This window comes from Clarias gariepinus, chromosome 11, assembly GCF_024256425.1.
Source record: "Clarias gariepinus isolate MV-2021 ecotype Netherlands chromosome 11, CGAR_prim_01v2, whole genome shotgun sequence".
Lineage (NCBI taxonomy): Eukaryota > Metazoa > Chordata > Actinopteri > Siluriformes > Clariidae > Clarias > Clarias gariepinus.
In genome coordinates this window covers 365,001-386,691 of record NC_071110.1, presented here as the reverse complement: position 1 = coordinate 386,691, position 21,691 = coordinate 365,001, and the positions used below count along the sequence as shown (strand labels likewise).

At 44.7% G+C, this 21,691-nt stretch overlaps 2 protein-coding genes across 8 annotated transcripts in view; one reads left to right on the top strand and one right to left on the bottom strand.

Moving 5' to 3' along the window:
• The window catches only part of chd7 (chromodomain helicase DNA binding protein 7), a 44,607-nt gene extending 39,465 nt beyond the window's left edge, over window positions 1–5,142 (top strand). For both annotated transcript variants that reach the window (XM_053506839.1, XM_053506840.1), the window contains exons 32-38: window positions 89–246; window positions 374–601; window positions 1,567–1,959; window positions 2,169–2,348; window positions 2,574–2,714; window positions 2,832–2,936; window positions 3,049–5,142. In XM_053506839.1, coding sequence (XP_053362814.1) covers window positions 89–246; window positions 374–601; window positions 1,567–1,959; window positions 2,169–2,348; window positions 2,574–2,714; window positions 2,832–2,936; window positions 3,049–4,035 — 2,192 coding nt within the window. In that variant the 3' untranslated portion in view covers window positions 4,036–5,142. The remainder of the gene's footprint in view (window positions 1–88; window positions 247–373; window positions 602–1,566; window positions 1,960–2,168; window positions 2,349–2,573; window positions 2,715–2,831; window positions 2,937–3,048) is intronic.
• Window positions 5,143–12,210: 7,068 nt separating this feature from the next.
• Window positions 12,211–21,691, bottom strand: part of asph (aspartate beta-hydroxylase) — a 21,634-nt gene continuing 12,153 nt past the window's right edge. Inside the window, exons 3-9 of one of the 6 annotated variants that reach the window (XM_053506843.1) lie at window positions 20,688–20,732; window positions 20,381–20,449; window positions 16,323–16,433; window positions 15,354–15,422; window positions 14,413–15,171; window positions 13,433–13,471; window positions 12,211–13,296 (exon numbers count right to left, since the gene is read on the bottom strand). In XM_053506843.1, coding sequence (XP_053362818.1) covers window positions 13,289–13,296; window positions 13,433–13,471; window positions 14,413–15,171; window positions 15,354–15,422; window positions 16,323–16,433; window positions 20,381–20,449; window positions 20,688–20,732 — 1,100 coding nt within the window. In that variant the 3' untranslated portion in view covers window positions 12,211–13,288. The remainder of the gene's footprint in view (window positions 13,297–13,432; window positions 13,472–14,412; window positions 15,172–15,353; window positions 15,423–16,322; window positions 16,434–20,380; window positions 20,450–20,687; window positions 20,733–21,691) is intronic. The other 5 variants (XM_053506844.1, XM_053506846.1, XM_053506847.1 and 2 more) reach the window with 5 other exon arrangements.

Below are 21,691 nucleotides of genomic sequence, written 5' to 3'. Positions count from 1 at the left end.
TTTATTTTACACCGGTGTCTTCAATAAGGGGAGATCAGATTCGGATATGTATGAGATGTATTCAGTTATGATGATCTGTCTCCGTTAGTGGGCGTGTCCTCAGACAGGAAGAACTTTGACGAAGAGAGCAACGCCTCCATGAGCACGGCGCGAGATGAGACGCGGGATTACTTCGGCCTGGACGACGTCGAGCCCTCGGTGTCTCATTCATTTGGAGAGCGAGCTGCGTTTTCCTTCTGGCCAAAGGTAAAGAAATACACTTTGAGGGACTGGATCAGGTTTCCCATTCTGCTCTCATCATTTAATTGAAGATGTGTACACACACACTCACACACTCTCTCTTACGCGTCTGTGTTGGGTGTTTGTGTTACAGGACCGGGTAATGATCAATCGGATGGACAACATCTGTGAGGCGATCATCAAGGGCAAGTGGCCGTCCAATAGGAGGCAGTACTTCGACCTGCCTGGCCTGTTGCCTGGATATGCTGCCATGGCAACGGACAGCCCTTTGCCCAGGAGGAGCATGGGAGAGTTCTCTGTGATGAATCAGAGCAGCTACAGCGGGAGTGATGACATCACCATGTCACCCCAGATCAATAAGGCAAGACACACACACATGCGCACACGCAGTTATCCACCCCGTACGTGCAGTCTTGGTGTGTTCTCCATTACCCAGAATTCTGTTCTTTAACCCTGTAGTGTTATTTTTTGTAAAAGTATTAAAATGAGTCTAATGGATTCTGATCTTTGATCACCTGAAGCACATCAAGCTAAAGACTTAATAATGAGCTCTGACGCGCCACAGCTGCACTTATACACACGTGAGGATGGGTTCTCTCTCTCTCTCATGTCTGGTTCCTCTCAAGGTTTCTTCATGTTTTGAGAGTTCTTCCTCTCTCATGCTCAATAGGCAAATTTAAACACACAAATCTGATGAACTCTGGGTTTAAAGTCGGCTTTGACAGGTCGAAGAACTCTACACCCCAGTATGGAGGTGTGTGTGTTTGTGTGTGTGTGCTGCAAGCTTCTAGACAAGCCTGCACTGGTAGAGTTTTGAGACAGAGAGTCAGAGTAATGTAATCCCGTATGTTGCGCTCTGATCTGTTGAGCGAGTGTGTCAATGGTATGATTGTGAAGGAGCGCCAGCACACATGCAGTTAATTTAACAGTTTGCTTAAAATAAATGTGAACCAAAGATCCAGAAAAACCTTTGACTGCCAATCTGATTATTTATTTATTGAAGGCACCTGGACACTGTTCCAGACGTTGCAGTCCATATTAACCCCTGACTTTACTAATACAATGGAACTGGATAAACACTTTATATTCCTCTGCTACATTTTGAACAGACCCCAGGTCTCGGCTGTGCCGTGTAGATCAGGCAGGACGTTTCCTAATTGTGTATAAAATGAAGCGTCTTCGAGCGCTTAGTGAGGTGTAAATGTGATTTAAACTGACAGGAGAGTCTCGAGTTTCTCAGACTTAAACTTGAACTCCCTTTGGTTCTGCTGATTGAACGTCCATTGTGTTTGAGATCCGCTCATCACGACGTGTGTGTGTTTACAGGACGAGGCTCTGAGTCTGTCTGTTCCTCGTCAGCGGAGACGCAGGAGGAGGAAGGTGGAGATCGAGGCTGAGCGAGCCGCTAAGAGGCGTAATCTGATGGAGATGGTCGCGCAGCTCCGTGAGTCTCACGCTGCAGAGGGTCAGGCTCGAGCTATGGACCTCACCAAAACTCTTCATGGTCTGGCTCCTTCCTCCTCTGCCTCCTCTTCCTCCTCGGTGTTCCCCGGCTCCGTGGCTTCCCCGATGGAGCTGCTGCAGGCGGCCGGGGCCTCCAGGGCCAACGGAGCCGTGCTGGAGGCTGAAATTCCCACACGGAGGAGGAGAGGACGCAGGAAAAACGTTGAGGGCCTCGAGCTGCTCTTCATGGGCAATAAGGGTTCGCAGCTCAACAAGGTAAAATGCTTTCTTCTAAAATAGGACGTGTTTCAGTTTAGTAATAATCCTAATGTGAACTAGTGAAGATCTAGAACGCAGGTTTTGCCTTCCCTGCTGTACTGGTGTGTGTGTGCGCACAGAGTTATCTAACTGTGATTAGACTGGAGCCGAACATCCTAAGGTACTGGTTTGTAACTTGACTATTTTTTTTTTCTTGTTCGCTGCAGGACGATTCAAACGGGACCAAAGGTTTTGCAGACGGGACACAGGTGCCAGCTCGGGCACCGAGACGCATTCCGGTTCCTGCACAGAAAGAGGAAGGGGAGGATGGGGCGAGCACTAAGGACCTACAGGAGTGGCTTAGACAGCACCCCACCTACACCATGGACGTGCCTGGATACATACCAGTGAGTGTTTGATCTGATTACAGAGACGCCTCTGATAAAGAGAAACGTCGCGCTGCTTTTAGAGTGTGTGTGGCTCTGAGGTGTTAAACGGACAGGACGCCAATTAGGAGTCCCTCCTCACTGTGTTGAAGAGGACAGACATGTTCGAGTGTGCGGTTCTGGAGCTGATTGTGCAGACTCAGGGTCGTTAGAATGTTCTCTCACGGTGTTGTGTGTTGTTTGCAGAAGAGCGAGGAGCTTCTCCTCTCACAGTTGGGGAAACCCAAGCAGAAGAGACATCGCTGTCGAAACCCAAACAAGATCGACATCAACACACTGACGGGGGAGGAGAGGGTGCCAGTGGTCAACAAGAGGAACGGCCGAAAGGCAAGAACTTCTCACACACACTCGCACGGTCTTGCTCACTGTGTGCGGTCTCGGTTATAGTCCTAGATGTGTGCTTGCCTGGTTCTCGTGTGTAACCCTTGTTGTGTTGTGCTGCAGATGGGGGGCGCTATGGCTCCTCCGATGAAGGATCTGCCCCGATGGCTGTCTGAGAATCCAGAGTTCGCCGTCGCTCCAGACTGGACCGACATCGTCAAACAGTCTGTGAGTTCCTGCTGATTATCTTTAGACTTTTCTCTGCAGCTCCAGCAGTGACATCATTCTTTGTTTATTTCTTTATCCTGAATAATTAAATTAAGTGTGTTGGGTTCCTTAGGGTTTCCTGCCCGAGTCCATGTTCGATCGTCTCCTGACCGGTCCGGTGGTCCGAGAGGAGGGTGTCCGGCGCCGGGGACGAAGACCTAAATCGGAGATCGCTAAAGCGGCCGCCGCTCAGGCCTCTCTCTCTGTAGCTTCTGCAGCCTCTACCTCGGGGGTGAACCCCTTCCTGCTGAACGGCCTGTTTGGGGGAATGGACCTAAGTAGCCTGCAGAACCTACAGAACCTGCAGAACCTTCAGCTCCTCATGGGCTTATCTCCTTCTCTGGCTGCAGGAGCTGCAGATAACAAGAACGCCGCCACCATGCTGCCCCTCATGCTTCCCGCCATGGGGGCCCTGCCTAACGTCTTTGGCCTTGGAGGGCTATTTGGGGGCAACGTGGCGGCCGCCGCCGCTGCTGCTAACTTAACCCCGAATGCAAATGCCACCGCCAGTTCAGAGTCTGAGGAGACCAAGAAAGATGGAGAAGCCAAGGAAGAAAGTGAGGAGAAGAAGGAGGAGGCGGAGAAACCAGTCGAGGCCGAGTCGAGTGACGCCAACGTAGCGGCCGCAGCTGCCGCCGCCACCGCAGCGTCTAATCTTTCTGCCAATCATCTGGCGTTCAACCCGTTCCTGCTCTCCACCATGGCTCCGGGACTCTTCTACCCCTCCATGTTCCTGCCCCCTGGCTTGGGCGGTTTGGGGCTGCCCGGCTTCTCTCCCGCGGCTCTCACCGAGCTCCAGAACGCCATGAGCGGCGCTTTAGGAGGCGCCGGAGAAGAGAAGGAGGCGGACAAGGAGACTGTGCAGAACCCGGACGCGGGGAACCCCAGCAGTGCTCTGGAGAACAGCGACTCCGAGGAGGGCGAGGACAAAACCGAGGATCTGACCGGAGCGGGTGAGGAACTGGACTCCATGGAGGCGGAGGAGGAGGATGAGGAGGGGGAGGAGGATGAGGAGGAGGAGGAGGAGGTTGGAGAAGATGAGGAGGATAAGAGTGACTGAAGAGCCGAAACCACCTGACTGACTTCCTGCCTTTTACACTGAGGGCTTTTAAAGAAAAACTCTACTGATTTCTCAAACACAGAACTTTTATGTAATTTTGGTTTAGTTTTGTTGACAGGTAAACAAAATCATAATGAGGGAACACAACGATGATGTCTCTGCAGGACTCCACACACACACACACACACACACACACAATGAGGCGGTATTGGGTGTGTGTGTGTGTTGCCTGTGGTGTCGCGCTTTAGAGAGGTGATGACTGAAACATCCCGAATCCTGTCGTTAGGACTGAGGAAGTTCTGATAGTGCTGTGCTGCTTCTTTCTGTTCAGTGTGTTTATTCTCTCTCTCTCTCTCTCTCTCTCTCTCTCTCTCTCTCTGCTGTCGATGTTGTAAACGGTGAGTGAGGAGCATCTCAAGGAAGAAGGTTCAGCAGCGTAGCGTTTTTAAACAGCATTAAGACGAGCGACTCGAGCTGCTGAAAATGGAGTTGAAAAGTGATTGAAATGAGGATTTAGTTTTTTTCGTACTGTTCTGCTGAGGGATGAAGTTCTCACATATCATAGCGAACACTCGGACTGTTCAAGTCTCTCACACTGACAATCTATACGGGTGAGGAGACGCTCGGCCTGTGGAGACAGCAATAACCGAAGGCAGCTCCTGAATGTTCCACTTTACCACAGTGTGTGTGTGTGGGGGGGGGGGGGGGGGGAAGTGAGTGAGTGTGTGTGTGTGTGTGAGAGAGAGGGGGGGGGTGGTGTTTCAGAAAACGGACGTGTCATGACTTATTGCGGTCGAATTGTCTCATAACGATCTCCACGTTGATGCACTGGTGTAAGGATGAAATCAGGTACCTTTATCTATTTGAATGGACTTTTTGTTACTTTAGCCACCAAGATGAACAGCATTACCTCAATTCTAAACTTAGCCTTGAAGTTTACAGACATAAATGTTGTAAATGTTATTGTTTTCCCTTTATCTTTTGTGTCTCTTCATATTTTTTTCTCTTTTTTTTGAAACATCATGTATGATGAACTGTAAATGGCTGCCAACTGTAGTAATGATGCTTTTAATAAAAGTGACTCATGATATTCGCATAGAAACCCAACGCCGAGTGATCGTTTGTTCCTCGCCTTCTTAACCTCGTCTCACTCTCACACACAGAGCGCAGAAGCAACTGAAGTCAGAGAGGTGTGAGACAGCTTTAGTGTGTGTGTGTGCGCGCAAGTGTGTGTGCGTGCGAGTTCACAGGCGGTTTGTTTGTCTTCCCTGAAACACTGCAGTGTATGTGTGTATATATATATATATATATATTTTTTTTTTATTCTCCGCTTATAAACTAAATCCGTCCAAACCTCTGAAACTTACCTGCTGATAAAATATTCGTTAGGAAGTGAAATGATCAGACCTGTCTGTCACCTGTCTCATCACTATAAATACCCGTGAGTCATTCACCTGCACATGGAAACCACTTTAAAGTGTGTGTGTGTGAGAAGTTTCCTGTGATGTGAAATATCTGCTTAGCGCAGTGAGATATTTCAGTTTTATTTATAAAGAGTTTTTCGGTCAGTGGTTGTTGCAAAGCAGCTTTACAGGAATTACGGTTTAAATGTTAATATAAAAACATGATTTCCAAACATGAAGGGTTTTTCATCACCATCAGAGCACCAAAGATCTCTCTCTCTCTCTCTCTCTCTCTCTCTCTCTCTCTCGCGCACACACACACACACACACACACACACACACACACACACACACACACACACACAGAGCAGGTTGATGATCACACTGAAATCTCTCAGCTGTGTAGATCTCCATGCGTTTCTTTTCTAAACTCTCCACTTAAGCTGGTTAATGAAGTCGACTGTGATTTGTGTCTGAAATTGAATAAACATCCTGATGAACCAAACGCAGGCAGGAGCTCCGTGTTTAAGGCCTTCAGCTGCTGACATGAGAATATGGGTAAACTATCCACATGAAGGCTTTTTGTTATTTATATATATATATATATATATATATATATATATATACGGGTTGTCGTGCGATTCTCACTCAAATTATCTCAAATTTTAACAAGATGATTAAGACCTCACTAAGTTTAATGTTTTACATTGAATTCTATTTTGCTATGCAACAGAAACCTGAAGATGGATGAAGTGCCTTGTTTTCAGTGTTGAGGTCACGTCTCGTACCAATATCAAAGTCAACAAGCTCTGTAAAGCTAAATGTTGACGTTTAAGGGGAAGAAAATCCCTGAGCTACGGTTGAGCACACGAGAGACTCGCCGAAAGTGTCGGTACTGGACCACTGAGTGGACGTGTGTCGCGTTGGAGGCGATGCACTTACTGAACCTTTGTGAAATCAGTTATAAAAACTTTGTTTAAATGTGTTTTTAAAATTTTGTTTAATATTTTATTTTTTAACATGAAACTGATTTAATTTTATTTGCCTATGACCTGTAGTTACTCAGATATTCATATTTCAAATGTCAATTTTTTTGGTACACGGTGTTTATTTGTGTCAAACGTGTACAAGACTCACTTTGTCTCACTTACGAACATGCTCTTGGAATGGAACCTGTTCGTAAGTCAGGGACTACATGTACTTAGATCTCTGTCTGAAGTTTAATCTGCACTATCAGTGAATCTAAATGTGGAGTAAAAGTGATGTTATGAACAGTTATGTGTGGGATTTAATACTCTACTGTAAAATAATCTACTAATGCGCTACTGTCTCAATGTAAACAAACACCTGCACCAATAGATATTAATTAGAAAAGATAAAGTGAATATTTTGACTGGGATTAGTTCATATTTTCACTTTGGCTGAAATAACAGCGCTGAAGTGGTATAAGTGAATTTTAACACGCTGGAGTGGTTTTAAGACAAAACTTCATCTTTATCCTTTGATCTACTTTTTCCATTTCTCATCTGTGATTCACTCTCCGATTACCGAACAGGGAGTGTATTTGTCTGAGCACCAAAGAAGGACAACTTAGTGTAAACAAGGCGTAAGATACTCAACCTTACAGAATGGGATTTCTTTGTATTAATAAGTTAGACAGAGAGTTCTGCTGTACAGAGAGACACACAGACATGGACGTGGGCTTCAACCTCAAATCATAATAATAATAATATCACTGATTACATTAAAGATGAGCAGATTATTATTAGATTTAACCTTTTAACTGTTTCTACAAACTTTAACCACCAAGAACACATACTAACACTAGTAGAAATTAAATGTGTTTTGTCTTTTCCTTTTTTATGTGTGCAATCTTCCACGGTTATATTTTATTTGTTTTTAATTTTATACGTTAGTTAAAAACTAAAAATAGTTTAGAGAAATGAATGAGACATTTTAAAACTAAACACCATCTGAACTTGGAAACAGACAAAAAATAATAATTTTCTAACAGGAGTGTGTGTTTGAATAAAACCACTTCAGAAATCCCCATATTAGTAACCTCAACTTATAGACGAGATCATGTACCTACATGTTTACATAAACAGACCAGCAATAGCAGAACCCTGTAAAAATTCTTTATTCAAAGGTGGTTATGTGCCAAAATCTTGCAGGAAAAATAAGTCTGTCTCACTGGTTTCAATGAATCAGTCTGGGAGCACGATGCTAGAAAATGTCTGTCCTGTAAAGCTGTCCTGGTGGTGAATAATCCTTCTATTAGAAAATCGTTGACAAGACAGAGTTCACAGTCCAATACAGTGGAAAACAGATCTGAGACAAAACGGTGTCGGGGATTTTCCTCGCGATCTAAAGGCGCAGAGACAATACTCTTACATTTTACGTCTGAGATTTATTTCTTTAGGTCCGGTTGATTTTTGGCCACATGATGGCAGTGTGGGGAAAGGGGATAGAGATTTAGTCAAGTGGATTGGTCTGCTTTACATTGTATATTAGTGTCAAAGGCATATAAGGTTTATTTTGTCAGACTTAAGAACAAATCTGACTTAGAACCATGCTCCCAGAATGGAACTCCGTGTTAATACTCTCGTTTAATTACGACCTGTATTAGTTTATATTGTTATGCTGACGACACACAGTTATATGTCTCAAAACCAGATGAGAAAAAACAGCTTAATAAAGTTGTGCAAGGTGTGCAGGACATAAGAGACTTTGTCAATTAACCTCGGGTTAGGTTAGGGTTAGGGTTAGGGTTAGGGTCGCCCTCGATCCCTGAGAGATGGTGGAATGAGTCGCCCTCGATCCCTGAGAGATGGTGGAATGAGGCGAGCAGTGCTGAAGGATCGGAGGGAACGTGGTGCAGGGCGAGGTGTGATTAGAGCAGAGAGGTAAGTGGGTGCTGGGACATTTTTAGCTTTGTAAGCAAGCATCAGGGTTTTGAATTTGGTGCAGCAGCTACAGGAAGCCAGAGGATTTGGGTGGGGGGTTTGGGAGAACTTTGGAAGGTTGAAAATGAGACGTGCTGCTGTATTCTGGTGCAGAGGACGAACAGGGAACAGAGACAGACCTGCCAGGAGTGAGTTGCAGTAGTCCAGCCTTGAAATAACAAGGGACTAAACAAGCACCTGAGTAGCCTGTGAAAAAGAAATGGGTGAATTCTTCTGATGTTGTAAAGAAGAGAGCGATCAAGGTTGGCCTTGTGTGGAGAAAAGGACAGTTGATTAACCACAGTTACTATGTAGTTGTGCGTAGTGGTTGAAGTTGTGATCTGATTAATATCCAGGAAGATCACAAGGTCCTGGCCTGGGGCATGAATTGCCAGGGATGAACAGCAGTTTGAGACATGCTGAGAGGGAGGAAAGGAGAGAACAAGTTGGGTGTCGTCTGCATAACAGTGGTATGAGAATCCATGCGATGATATGACCTTACCAAGAGACCGGGTATAGAGGGAGAACAGAAGAGGACCAAGTACTGAGCCCTGCGGGACACCAGTAGAGAGTCTGCGTGGGGCAGATGTAGATCCCCTCCATGTTACCTCATATGACCCATTTTCTAGGTAAAAAGCAAACCATTGCGACGCTGTTTCACAGATTCCAAGGCTTGTAAGAATAGATAATAGAATCTTGTGGTTCACTGTGTCAAATGCAGCTGACAGGTCCAGGAGGATGAGGACAGATGACAGTTTAGCAGATCTAGCAGCATGGAGCTAGAGTGACTGGAGAAGGGCAGTCTCTGCAGAATGTGTCACTTTGAATCCAGATTAGTTGGGATCATTAAGGTTGTTCTGTTGAAGAACAACAGGTTGGAGAATTCTGCTAAGGGAGGGGAGGGAAGGTCCTGATGTTCTGCTGAAGGAGTTGGATTGGGAGTAAAGGGCTGGCGGTTTTCTGCAAATTTTCCCGTCATATGTGACATCAGCAGTCAAAGAGGATAGGGGAAGGAGGAGCCGGTGGCTTCATCCCTTTATCACCTCTAGGTTGGACTATTGCAACGCCATAATGTAAAGATTGTCAAAGACGATCCAACAAAATGCATAATAATTGATAATGTAACTGATTTTGTTTTCAGCCTTTTTTTGGTCAGCCAGTGTAGGTTTAGTCGTAACGCTGCACTCTTAATTCTCACTAACAGTCACTGCTAAAAATCTTCCATTTCTATCTGAACACCTCAGCAGCAGTGAACATGTGACACCGTCAGTCATGAAGGGAATAAAAATAGGAATGAAACACACAGCATGTGAAAGTAGAGCGACCTGATATTATCAGTATAAATATTAACTCACAGTCATTATGTGATTTTATCTCCAATTAAAAACAAAAGTGTCTGAAGTTCAACAGAACACTGTGTCTTTGTGTGTGTGTGTCAGTGTCAGTCATCCTGCTGAGAGGAACTAACCTGTTTAAAGGTCATTTTTCGATGCCTTTGAGGATGAAAATATTACTTTTGAACTCTTCATGTGACCCCCCCCCCCCCCACCTGTTTTCTATCCTTTTAATATCTCATAAACACACACTCACACACACACACACACACCAGAGTCTCTGTATCCACCTGATGTTTTGGAACAGAGAGGCAGAAATATCTCTGTTTCCTGAGTAAGTTTATTGTTATTATTATTTTAATAATTCAACACAAACCATAAGCTGCCCCACAAGAGTCAAATTATCAACAAGCAAAGACAACAACTAAGGAGATGAAGCTGTAGTGACTGGAATTGGGTTAAGAACTAGACATTATTAAACCCTGAAGGGACGGAGCTGAACCTCAACTTTACAGAAGAACCGTGTTGAGAAACTCATCCTGAACGAGTGTGATGGAGATCACTTACACACCTGGTGAAGTCACATGGAAAAAACAAGAGTAAAAACCAGAGGTGTGTGTGTTTGTGTGTGGAGTCTGCATGTTCTCCCCATGCTTCCTCCAGCTGTTCCTGCTGCAGATGATTGTGATGCAGAAACAGTTTGTGTGTCGGCGTGAGGGAAATCGAGTTACGCCCCGAGAGCCAGAGCTTAAAGATGAGGTCCAGCTTTATTTCTGTCCTCTGTACTCACCTGGTGATTTATATTCTTGATTAGCTGTCGATGGAAGCAGGGACGCTCTGATCATTTCGATTTGTACATTTTTCTTACACATTTCATTTTCATTGAATTTAAACTGAATTTAGATAAAACCTTACATTTAAAAACTAAATCTAATAATTTAATCCAAGGAAATTTCATTTATATTTAACAGAAGAAGACATTGTCTCAGTGCAGTTTTTTTTTTTTTTTTTTTGGGGGGGGATTTTTTCGTGTCCAATTCCTCCCTGTCACTAGGGGGCTCCACAGTAAGGCTACTACTACCACTCAGTCGGGAGGGCCGCAGACTATCACGTGTTTCCTCCGAAACGTGTGACGCCCGTCAACCGCATCTTTTTAAACTACTCGGTCATGCACGGTTGAGGGCGGAGTCACACTCGGAGGACAGCGCTATCACAGAGCTCACAGGCGCCCCTGATTGGCTGTAGAGCCGTGATTGATGTGGGAGCACAAAGTAACTCTCATCCCTCCCCTCTGAGAGAGCTCGGCCAATCAGCTCTCTCTAGACCTCTGGCTGTGAGAGGATACAGCATCACCCGGGAACCGAACCACCGATCTCCGGATGATAGGGCGAGAACTTTACAACTGCGCCACTCGGCGGCTGTCACAGTGAGGTTTTATAGTTAAAGCGGTACCTCGGCCCACAAAAGGCCCGCCTTATTCTTTTGCAAGAGATTTGCTGCGGCATACAAAGCATTTTCAGCGTATGAGAGGTTGAACCGAGTGCCGCCCAAGTCACACGTATGTCTGTCACACATGTTTGTCTGAGAGCCGCTTAAAACTCTTTATGTGTAAGATTTAGTGAAGACGTGGCACCGCGGGTCACAAGAATGTTATCAAGGACAGTAGCAAGAAGAAAAAGAAAACACTTTCAGTTTGTTTTGTAAAGCAGCCGCGGCCGAGAGGAATCATAAATTAAGATTAAGTGAGGTTTAGTGTTTATTTCATATTTTACTTCATTCACATGTCTTTTCTAAAAATGTTTGGGTTTTATATGCAGAAATATGATGATAATGTTGGAAACTGGTAATATTGGTGATATTTTTGGGTGGCTGGAACGGATTATCTACATTTACATTATTTCCTATGGGACAGTCGGTTTCACAATACAAAATTTCACCTTAAGAACTTGAAATTCATGTGCTAAAGGATCACTGTATACTGTACATGAATGTAGGGATAACGTTTATCAACATCTAATAAGTGGGTGGTTAAAACAAGGGAGGCCTAAAAGAGGAACCTGACTGAGATGGAGCGAGACTGCAACGAGACCGCTCTGGATGAACCTGTGTGAAAACTGCTGCAGCTACGGGAACGAAACTAACGGGACAGAAGTTCCCCGTGATCCGCCGTGACGACGTGTCCGAGTTTAACACTTCACAGAGACGCGCGACGACGACGTGTGAACAAACCCACAGCTCAGGAATCTCTGCTCAACCGATCACTCGGTGTCTGCTGTATATAAAGTGTTACAGCACCATCTAGTGGACACTCCTAAAACACAGGAGGGAATGAGTTCTGCAGCCACAGAACATCAATATGTTCATGTTTCAAATGTTTATACACCGCATTATTAGGAACTTAATGATCAGACTGTGTGTGTGTGTGTGTGTGTGTGTGAAGTGTGTTACTGTGGTACAGCTGTAGAACTGAACATCACCCAGAACACACACAAGTTTTTGTCCCAAACCTTTATTGCAGCAGTCAAACAGAAAACTGAGACTTTCATACAAAACTTTGACCCAAAACTCTGCAATAAGTTAGTGTGTCTGTGTGTGTGTGTGTGTGTGTGTGTGTGTGTGTTAGACTCGTACAGCAGGACGCCATGTAAACCTAATTAATAAAAAATTGTTTAAATAAGAACGAAAATCAGGAAAGATTATTGCTCGCGTTTCCTCCTCTGAGTCTCGCACACGTCCCGCGTCCCTCTTATGGCTTAGTGACGTCTCCCAGTAACAAAAAAAACAACAACAACAAAATCTCTTCCCCAGAAATGCTTTAAAATCTCAGAAAAAAGTTTAAGTTAATACCACTTTAAAATTCACATTAAGTCCATAAGTGTGAAAAAAACTAACAAAAAACAGCCTCGAGTGTTCTACAAAAGCTAAACTGCAATCCTTTAGTGTGTGTGTGTGTGTTTAATGTAATAGTGTAACAGGTGAAATGTTCATTAGGATCAAACAATAGAACAGTGTGTGTGTGTGTGTGTGTGTGTGTGTGATTTATCAGGAGTGCTGAATAATTAGTATTAACAATTTAAATAATCATCTCACACACACACGGACGTTTCACTCTGAGATCAGCGCACGTGTGTGTGTGTGTGTGTGTGTGTGTGTGTGTGTGTGTGTGAGAGAGAGATGGAGAAGCTAAAGAGTGAGTGGACATCATTTACAGAAAATAAAAGAGAAACAGATGCAGGTAAAATTGACAGACACACACACACACACTCCTGGAATCCCAGAGAGCCCCTCTGTATAAAACTAGTGAAGAAATGAGCTCTCGGGTAAAACAAGTTCACAAAAAAAGAGATTCACGGCTCAAAGATTTACACACACACACACACACACACACACACACACACACACACACACACACTGACTCTCACAGAGTACACATTGGAGTGTGTAACAGAAGGTAGGAAAGTGAGGATTCCTAGAGGAGCCGTTCAGGATGTGTGTGTGTGTGTGTGTCCACTGCAGCTGCTCAGTCGTAGTGGGATGATCCTCTCTCCGCCTCCTCACTGGGCGCCAAAACTTACGTTTCTGCCAAAAAAGAAAAAATGCAATTTTGAAAAAAAAAAAAAAATCTACACACAAACATGCGTGATACACACACGCACTACACACAGGATACACACCAATGATCCACCAATGAGAGAGTGTCAGTGTGCAGTGTTACCTGTCGGCTCTTCGTCGCTCTCCTTCTTTACAGCGCCCCCTGTTGAAACATCAGAGAAACACATCAGTGACTGAGAGTCAGGAACTCAACTATTTTTCCATTTCAGAACCGTATCAGGTTATTCAGCTGTTGGGGGGGCAAATATATATGAAAAGCTTCATGTTAATCTACACACACACTAGCAGAGATAAACACAAAGTTAGATGAGGAGCAGAGAGAGTTCAGACGTCGTCGGTAAAGTGAGGCAGTCTGAGGTTTCCCCTCTAGGGGGCGCCAGTAGTTTAAATCATAGCGCCTGTGCAAGAGTGGGCGTTTTCTCACAGCTGGAATCAAGAGTATTTATACATACATACATACATACATACATATATACATACATATATATATATATAAATATATACTCACTCACTCACTCAGTCTCACTCACACTCACTCAGTCTCACTCACACTCACTCAGTCTCACTCACACTCACTCACACTCACTCACACTCACTCAGTCTCACTCACACTCACTCAGTCTCACTCACACTCACTCAGTCTCACTCAGTCTCACTCACACTCACTCAGTCTCACTCAGTCTCACTCAGTCTCACTCAGTCTCACTCACACTCACTCAGTCTCACTCACACTCACTCAGTCTCACTCACACTCACTCAGTCTCACTCTCACTCAGTCAGTCTCACACTCACTCAGTCAGTCTCACACTTACTCAGTCAGTCTCACACTCACTCAGTCAGTCTCACACTCACGTTTATCAGGGTTTTACCACTGTGGGCCAGGAGTAGCTCAGTGGTTAAGGCATTGGACTACGGTTCAGAAGATCCCAGGTTCAAACCCCACAACCACCAAGTTGCCACTGTTGGGCCCTTAACCCTCAACTGCTCAGATGTGTAATGAGATAAAAACGTAAGTCGCTCTGGATAAGAGCGTCTGCCAAATGCATAAATGTCAATGTTTACACAGTCTGACATTAACCTTACCCTGGTCTCCCTCAGGATCTTCTGAGTACTCGTCCTCCATCACTTCCTCCTCTACAGGAGCTTCGTCTTCCACAGGTTCTTCTATCGTTTCTTCAACAGGTGCCAATTCTTCCACTTCTTGCTCCACTGAACCTGCCTCTTCTGCAAGAACTTCAACAGGGTCAGCTTCAATTGGTTCATCACCTGCAGCTGTTTCTGAGACAGTTTCTTCCTGAGCTGCTTCCTCTGCAAGAGTGGGTTCCTCAACTGGCTCTTCAACTGTTTCCTCGGGAGGGAAAAACTCCTCTATAATTTCTTGCGTAGAAACATGTTCTTCAGATGCCTCCTCCTCTTGGGCCGGTTCCTCAACCACCTCTTCAGTTGGTGGTTCCTCATCTGCCTCTTTGATGGCTTCTTCACCATGCATAGCTTCTTCTATCGCCTCCATTTCTGCCTCATCTTCCACCACTTCAGGTTCTTCTTCAGGAACCTCTTCTTCCTCCTCCTCCTCCACAGCCTCGGGCTCCTCCTCCTCCACAGCCTCGGGCTCCTCCTCCTCCACAGCCTCGGGCTCCTCCTCCTCCACAGCCTCGGGCTCCTCCTCCTCCACAGCCTCGGGCTCCTCCTCCTCCTCCACAGCTTCGGGCTCCTCCTCCTCCTCCACAGCCTCGGGCTCCTCCTCCTCCTCCACAGCCTCGGGCTCCTGCTCAGGCTCCTCCTCCTCAGCCTTGAGCTCCTCCTCTACAGCTTCTAGCTCCTCCTCCTTCACAGCCTCGGGCTCTAAGGAATGCAATAAAATTATCTTAATTTCAACAGTAACACAGGTTAAAATGAATATTATTTATTTCTAATTGCTGCCCAAACTTTAGACGTTTTGTTCCACATTACACATGGCATGTTTTGAAGAAGCTCCGACTGAGGTTAAAGTTCATGTGTCGGGATTTTATGTGATTTATTCAGACCTGGAGGAAGGTGAGCCGTTTCTTCAACTTCAGCAGCATGGATGTGTTCCTCTACGACGGGCTCTGGGGCTGAAGCAAATAGGGACAGTTACTGAGATTGCGCACACACGCACACGCACATGCACACACACCAAAGTGTCAGCACCTGGATATAACCCAGTGAACAGTTATGATCTCCCCATTTAATCATCACTGCAGTGATTAATACGGTTCAGCTGGTAACAGGTTATTTAACTCTAACTTATGCAGCGAGGATTTTCTTATGTCTTACACACCCATGTCAGTAGACACACCCTGTGGGCGTGGCAAGGACGATCCTCTGTTTCGGAAAGGACAAATTATCCTCCTGCATCAAGACTGAAACTAACAATGGGTTAAAAACCAACATCATTAACCTTGACCCGTCAGCTTTGAGGAAAAACATCCTGAATGAGTGTGATAGATCACTGGAACACTTCGATCGAGCCCTATGGGAGGCAGATTCATGTCCTGAGGGGCTAATGCTAATTTAATGCTAATGGGTTTAATATTATGGCTGGTCAGTGGTTTTGTGCAGCTACATGCTAAATGTTTTTCAATATGCAGCGTTTGCTAATTAGCTGGTGAGAAAATGGAAGGATGAAGGAGACGATAAGGAGCGGACGTGTGGAGTGCGTCAGTGTTCCGCTACTAATACGATGATCACACTCATGGACGTCAGTGCAGAGGAAAAACGCAGCTGCTTCTGCTGGTTTAGGGAACAGTGGTGTGTGTGTGTGTGTGTGTGTGTGTGTGTGAGGGAGACATAGTAAAGCTGGTTATTTCCAGTGTGTTTATGAAGCTTATAAAGTCCAGATACGATTATTAATTTATATATAAATCACAGACCGCTGTGTTAAGTCACAATCAAATTAATTAACCATATAATTATACATATATATAAATAACTAATTCATTAAAAGTGTTTTTTAGGGTGTGTGTGTGATTTACCTTCAGCAGGAGCGGGTGGTCCGGAGTGTGTAACGTCAGGCGTGTCATCCTTCAGTCCTGATGGTTTGACATGTGGACGAACACACGAGGCATGATCTCTCATAAACACACCTAATCACATGATGTGTCACATGACCATAATTATCTAACAGTACTGAGGTGGAATGCTGTAAGAACATGGACTGATGCTTGGCTGACTTTTGTTCCACACATTTTATTCATGAACACATGAGAGTAAAATCACAGAAACCATCAAATGCTTTACATAATAAAACTCTCAGTCGGGTTATACTAATCCTAATCCTAATCCTAACCCTAATCCTCGGACTTTAAGTGAAGCTTCAGAGTTTCATCGTCAGTTAGAATCTCGTTCTCTCTTTTTACTTGAGACAAAAAAACAAAAAAAAACACGTCTTTTATTCATTTCAGTAAAATCTGAGCTGCACACAAACACTGCAGTGACTTTAAACTTCTACACTTCAGCAGGAGCGTCTCTGAGATCCAACACTAACCTGACACACACACACACACTCTCTCTGAAGTCTTATTTTATGTAAAGCTGTCGTCACTTTGAGGATCATTAAGAATTTTATTTCAGGTTCTTCACACCAGTCATGTGTCACGGCTTCTTCCTCGACTTCTTAACCTCCTTCCCCTCTCTCTGTGGTGTTCCATCCTCAGAAGCTCCATCAGGACTCTTCTTCTCCTTCTTCTCTGGGATCTTCTCCTTCTTCTCCTGCTCTTCTCCTCGTGTTTTCAACGTGCTTACATTTCTTTCCCTCTCCTGTTTCTCCCTTCTGATCTTCTCCATGGCCTTGTCCATGTCCTGCCTCTCTATCATGTCTCCCTGCTCTCTCAGACGAGCCTCGGCTCTCTCCCAGGCTTTAACCTCGGATTCTTCTCGGATCCGTTCCAGAACCTTCTCCTCCTGCTCCTTGGCCAGGATGCTCCTCACCTCCGCCAGTGCCATCTTGGCGATCTTCCTGGCCTCCACTCTCTCGTGGATGATGTTGAGTTGCTCTTTAAGAGCTTCTCTCAGTCTCAGACCCACGTCTTTGGGGTGAGGTTCTACAGAGAACCGAGAGTTTCATTCATGATGCGATCGAGTGTTTAAACACCACACAGCAGGCTGTTCGTGCACCACACCCGTGTTTTAGTCAGGTTAGAGGACCGTGTGTGTGTGTGTGTGTCCGGTACATCAGCACTCTGACCAAGGCTGATCATCTTCATCAGACGCCGTTATGGTTACAGTCACTCCAAACCAAACGACAGCGCGAGTTATCGTTCACCAGATGAACTATTAATGAAAACAACCAGCAACAACCAGCACGCTGTGTATCTGAGGGTTAGAAACCCACACTGTTAATCATCAAACTGAAAAGATCAAAGTCACCATGCAACTTGTAAAACAAGTGCGCACACACACACACACACACACACACACACATTTTACACCAAGCACCGTCTTTAATTAAAATACCTATTTTTTTTGATAAATCTCCAGGCTTCTCCTCTGTTACATGAGAAAACACACACACACACACACACACACACACACACACACACACACACACACACACACAGAGTAAGTAATGTTTTCAGTAAACACAACAATAAGCCACTCGTACACACTCGCGCTCCAGCATCGCTCTCACAAATCCCACAATGCAGTTCAGTCTGAAAGCAGTGTTTTAATGACGGTGTTTAATTATAGATTCGATTTTCAGTACAGATGAACTCGTTATAACCCGTAACATCAGGATGTGAAAGTTTAAGATTACTACACACCTGTCTGTGGAATATAATAATAATCATAATAATAAAAATAACAATAACAACAACAACAACAGCAGCAGCAGCTCGGCTCCTTACACACACACACACAAAAAAACTTGCACCTTAGAGTGTCTGTCTCTATTAACATCTGAATTTTACCTTCACACAGTCTACAGGATGGAACTCTTACACATCACAACTCAATATGGAAATAATCATAATTAATAAATAATCATAATTATGGAAATAAATTAGAATATGTACAGAAAAAGTATAAATTATTTCAGATCGTCCCTGAGGAACAAGCCGAGGGCGACTGAGGGAAAAACTCCCTGAGATGGTAATATGAAGGAACCTTGAGAGGAACCCGACTGGACAGGGAACCCGACTGGACTGGACAGGGAACCCGACTGGACAGGACAGGGAACCCGACTGGACAGGACAGGGAACCCGACTGGACTGGACAGGGAACCCATCCTCATCTGGGTGATAACGGAGAGCGAGACTGGAAATGAGTTCCTGCAGTAAAAGTCAGGACGACTCCATGCAGCAGCAGGACGCTGGGGTTCTTCTGATCATTATACGGTTAAGTCTCTGAGCGGTGTGTGTGGGGACGGGAGTCACCAGGGCGCATGTGATACCATGTGATCATTTAACCTCATGCCATTCTGTAAGATCACAAGTTTATAACTCAAATGATTAACATCTCAAACAGATTTTTCAGGTTTTGCTGAAGTTCTAAACGATCTAGAGTAAATAATTGGCTCCTGCTCCAGAGGACGCTGTGCCGCCTGGAATAGTTACAAGTGCACCACCTGGAGGATCATAGAGGAACTGTAACCTTTTCCCCACTTTAAATGCAAAGCATGTTGACATTTTACACTTTTGAGTTTTTGCAGTCAGTGTGTAAAGATTCTAGTAGTGAGCGTTTATTAACACTCACTGATCTGATCTTCTGCTCCTCAGTACTGTCTCCCTACACACACACTCCTGTACGTGCCCCGCACGGCCTGAATGTGGCGCTGCTGAGGCTGTGGTTACACTCACCAGGTGATGAGAACTCAGCCGCGTCCCTTCACCTCGTCTCATTAACGTCCACTAACATGTTCATAACATTCACATCTCTGATAGGAAACAGTACAGCAGGAGGTCTAACATCATCCCAGAGAGTTAATAAACACACACACACACACACACACACACACACACACAGCAGACTGTGAGTCACCTGAAAACACAGTTATTGCTCTGAAGCTCGTTAAAGACAAAGTGATTAAATGATCCACAGCGACACCGTCGTATAAACGTGATGAGAGTAAAACCTGAAGACGTCAGTGTGTGTTTGGGTTTACAGTCAGATCGAGAAGCACAGAGAGGCGCAGAAACACACACACACACACGGGTTGGAGGTTCAGCAGTAAGAGTAATGTATAAATATTAAACTTCAGCACAGGTCTCGCCTGCACATTAACGCGAGGATTTAAATAATTATTAAATAGTTTTTATATAAAAGTCCTGCAGAGAAAAACCACCGTGTTTTACACACACACACACACACACACACACACACACACACACACACACAGTTTACAGCTGAGGAACAACAAACTCTTCATCTTCTACAGAGTCTGGGGGAAAAATCCTCTTCTATGAGAATCAACTCTACTGATTCTGAAGTCCTAAGATGACGCACGTCTTTTGTCCCTGAACCTCGCCGGCCTGAGACGCCCCGGACACGTCGTCTGCCGCAGCTTCAGACTCGTCGTCCTCGACCGTATCGAACGGACTCAAAGCCTCATAGAGGAACGTGAAGAACCCCTGGAACCAATCAGAACCTTCTTCTGCTAAAATATCGAGAACGTCCTCCAGGGACTCTGAGCTCTCTGTACCGCCGTCTCGAGTCAGTCCTACGTGAGTGTGAGGGGGGAGGGGGAGACAGGAGACACAGCGGTGGAGCAGGAAAATGGAAAGATAGATGGAGGAGGTTAAAGGTTAGAGGTTCAGGAGGAAATGAGAGCTTCAGGAAATAAAACATTCATCATAAAGCAGATTAACAGAGTGAGAAGGAGGCGGGGACGAGGACGAGCAGAGACACTGCAGCTGAGTTTTATACTTCTGTCTGTATACACACACACACACACACACACACACACACACTCATGCACTTCGTATTTTCAGTCGAACAAAAATGAACCAAAAATCAGCCGTACATCAGAAACCAACACATGATGACGATTTCACATGAAACACTGTGATGAATGTGAATAAGTTTGTGCACCCACCCAGCAGGACCTTGGCGTCTTCCATGTCGAAGTCTCCATCGCCGTCAGCGTCGTAGGACGAGAGTTTACCTGCAGGACAAACAAACTCAATTCATCCAAAATAAACAAGGTGAGTGTGTGATTTAAACAGATTATAATTCTATTCAATAAAATGATGATGGATTCGACTTCATTAGTCTTTAAATCAGTCGTTAACCTTCTGGTTTAAGCTCCTCACATGTTCCTAATAAAGTGGCCAGTGAGTGTGTGATGTGAACTGTATGATGATGACCAGGTTCTCATGCAGTAAGTCAAGTTAAAGTCGTACCTTGTAAAACCTCTGATATATTAAAGCGCAGGTCCTTTACCTTCGCTGCGTGTAAAGTTAAGATCAGAACAGGTTTACACACACACACACACACACACACACACACACACACACACACACACTAATTAACATCTGTTTAATTACAGCTCAGTTACATGAGGACAAACAGAAGCGTGCACATGCAGATGGTCAGGTAACAGAGGTGTGTGTGTGTGTGTGTGTGTGTGTTCTGGGGCTCCACAGGTAGATCACTAACTGAGGGAATAAAAACGCCACACACACACGCACACACACCGGACTTTATTAAAACTATTTATTACATTATTAACAGAGACAAGTCGACGCTCGATCGGTCAGTGATCAGACTCGTCTGGTGTTGAGTCTGAGTGGGCGTGGCCAGTGATCAGCTGATCAGTCTCAGATATAAACCATTCTGTACCAAGCGCAGGAGCTTCAGAGTGACACGCACACACACACACACACCTGTCTCACACCACCAGCAGCGCTAATTAGTCTTGAAAATCGCATGCGTTAGAGCCCCGCCCACTCACCGCCAGGTTGAGTTTTGAGATTATGGAGGCGTTTGAGGAGGTAAAACATCGCCGTTACTTTATAATCCTACAGGTGGCGCTCTGTCTGAACTGTTCACACAACAACACCCCGTGTGTAGGAGTGAATTATTCACGGAGTTTATTTATTAATAATAATTACAGCGGATGAGAGAGACGCACGCGGCTCATTAACACTCCAGCTTCGTCTTTATTTCAATTAGAAGTTAAATGTTAAACTCTTGTATTTGAAGTTAGTTTCTAGTGTTTAAGCTGCACTCGGTTTAGAAATGAGAGAACTAACGTTATAAGGGACGAGAGGCATTTAATCACTCGTGTTCAGTCCGGGTGTGAAGCTGCTGGATAAAGTATAAAAGAGTTGTTCTGACTTTAAGGTTCAGGGTCTTAATATTGTAACAAATTTAGGAAGAAAAAAGTAATAATAATATTCAACTG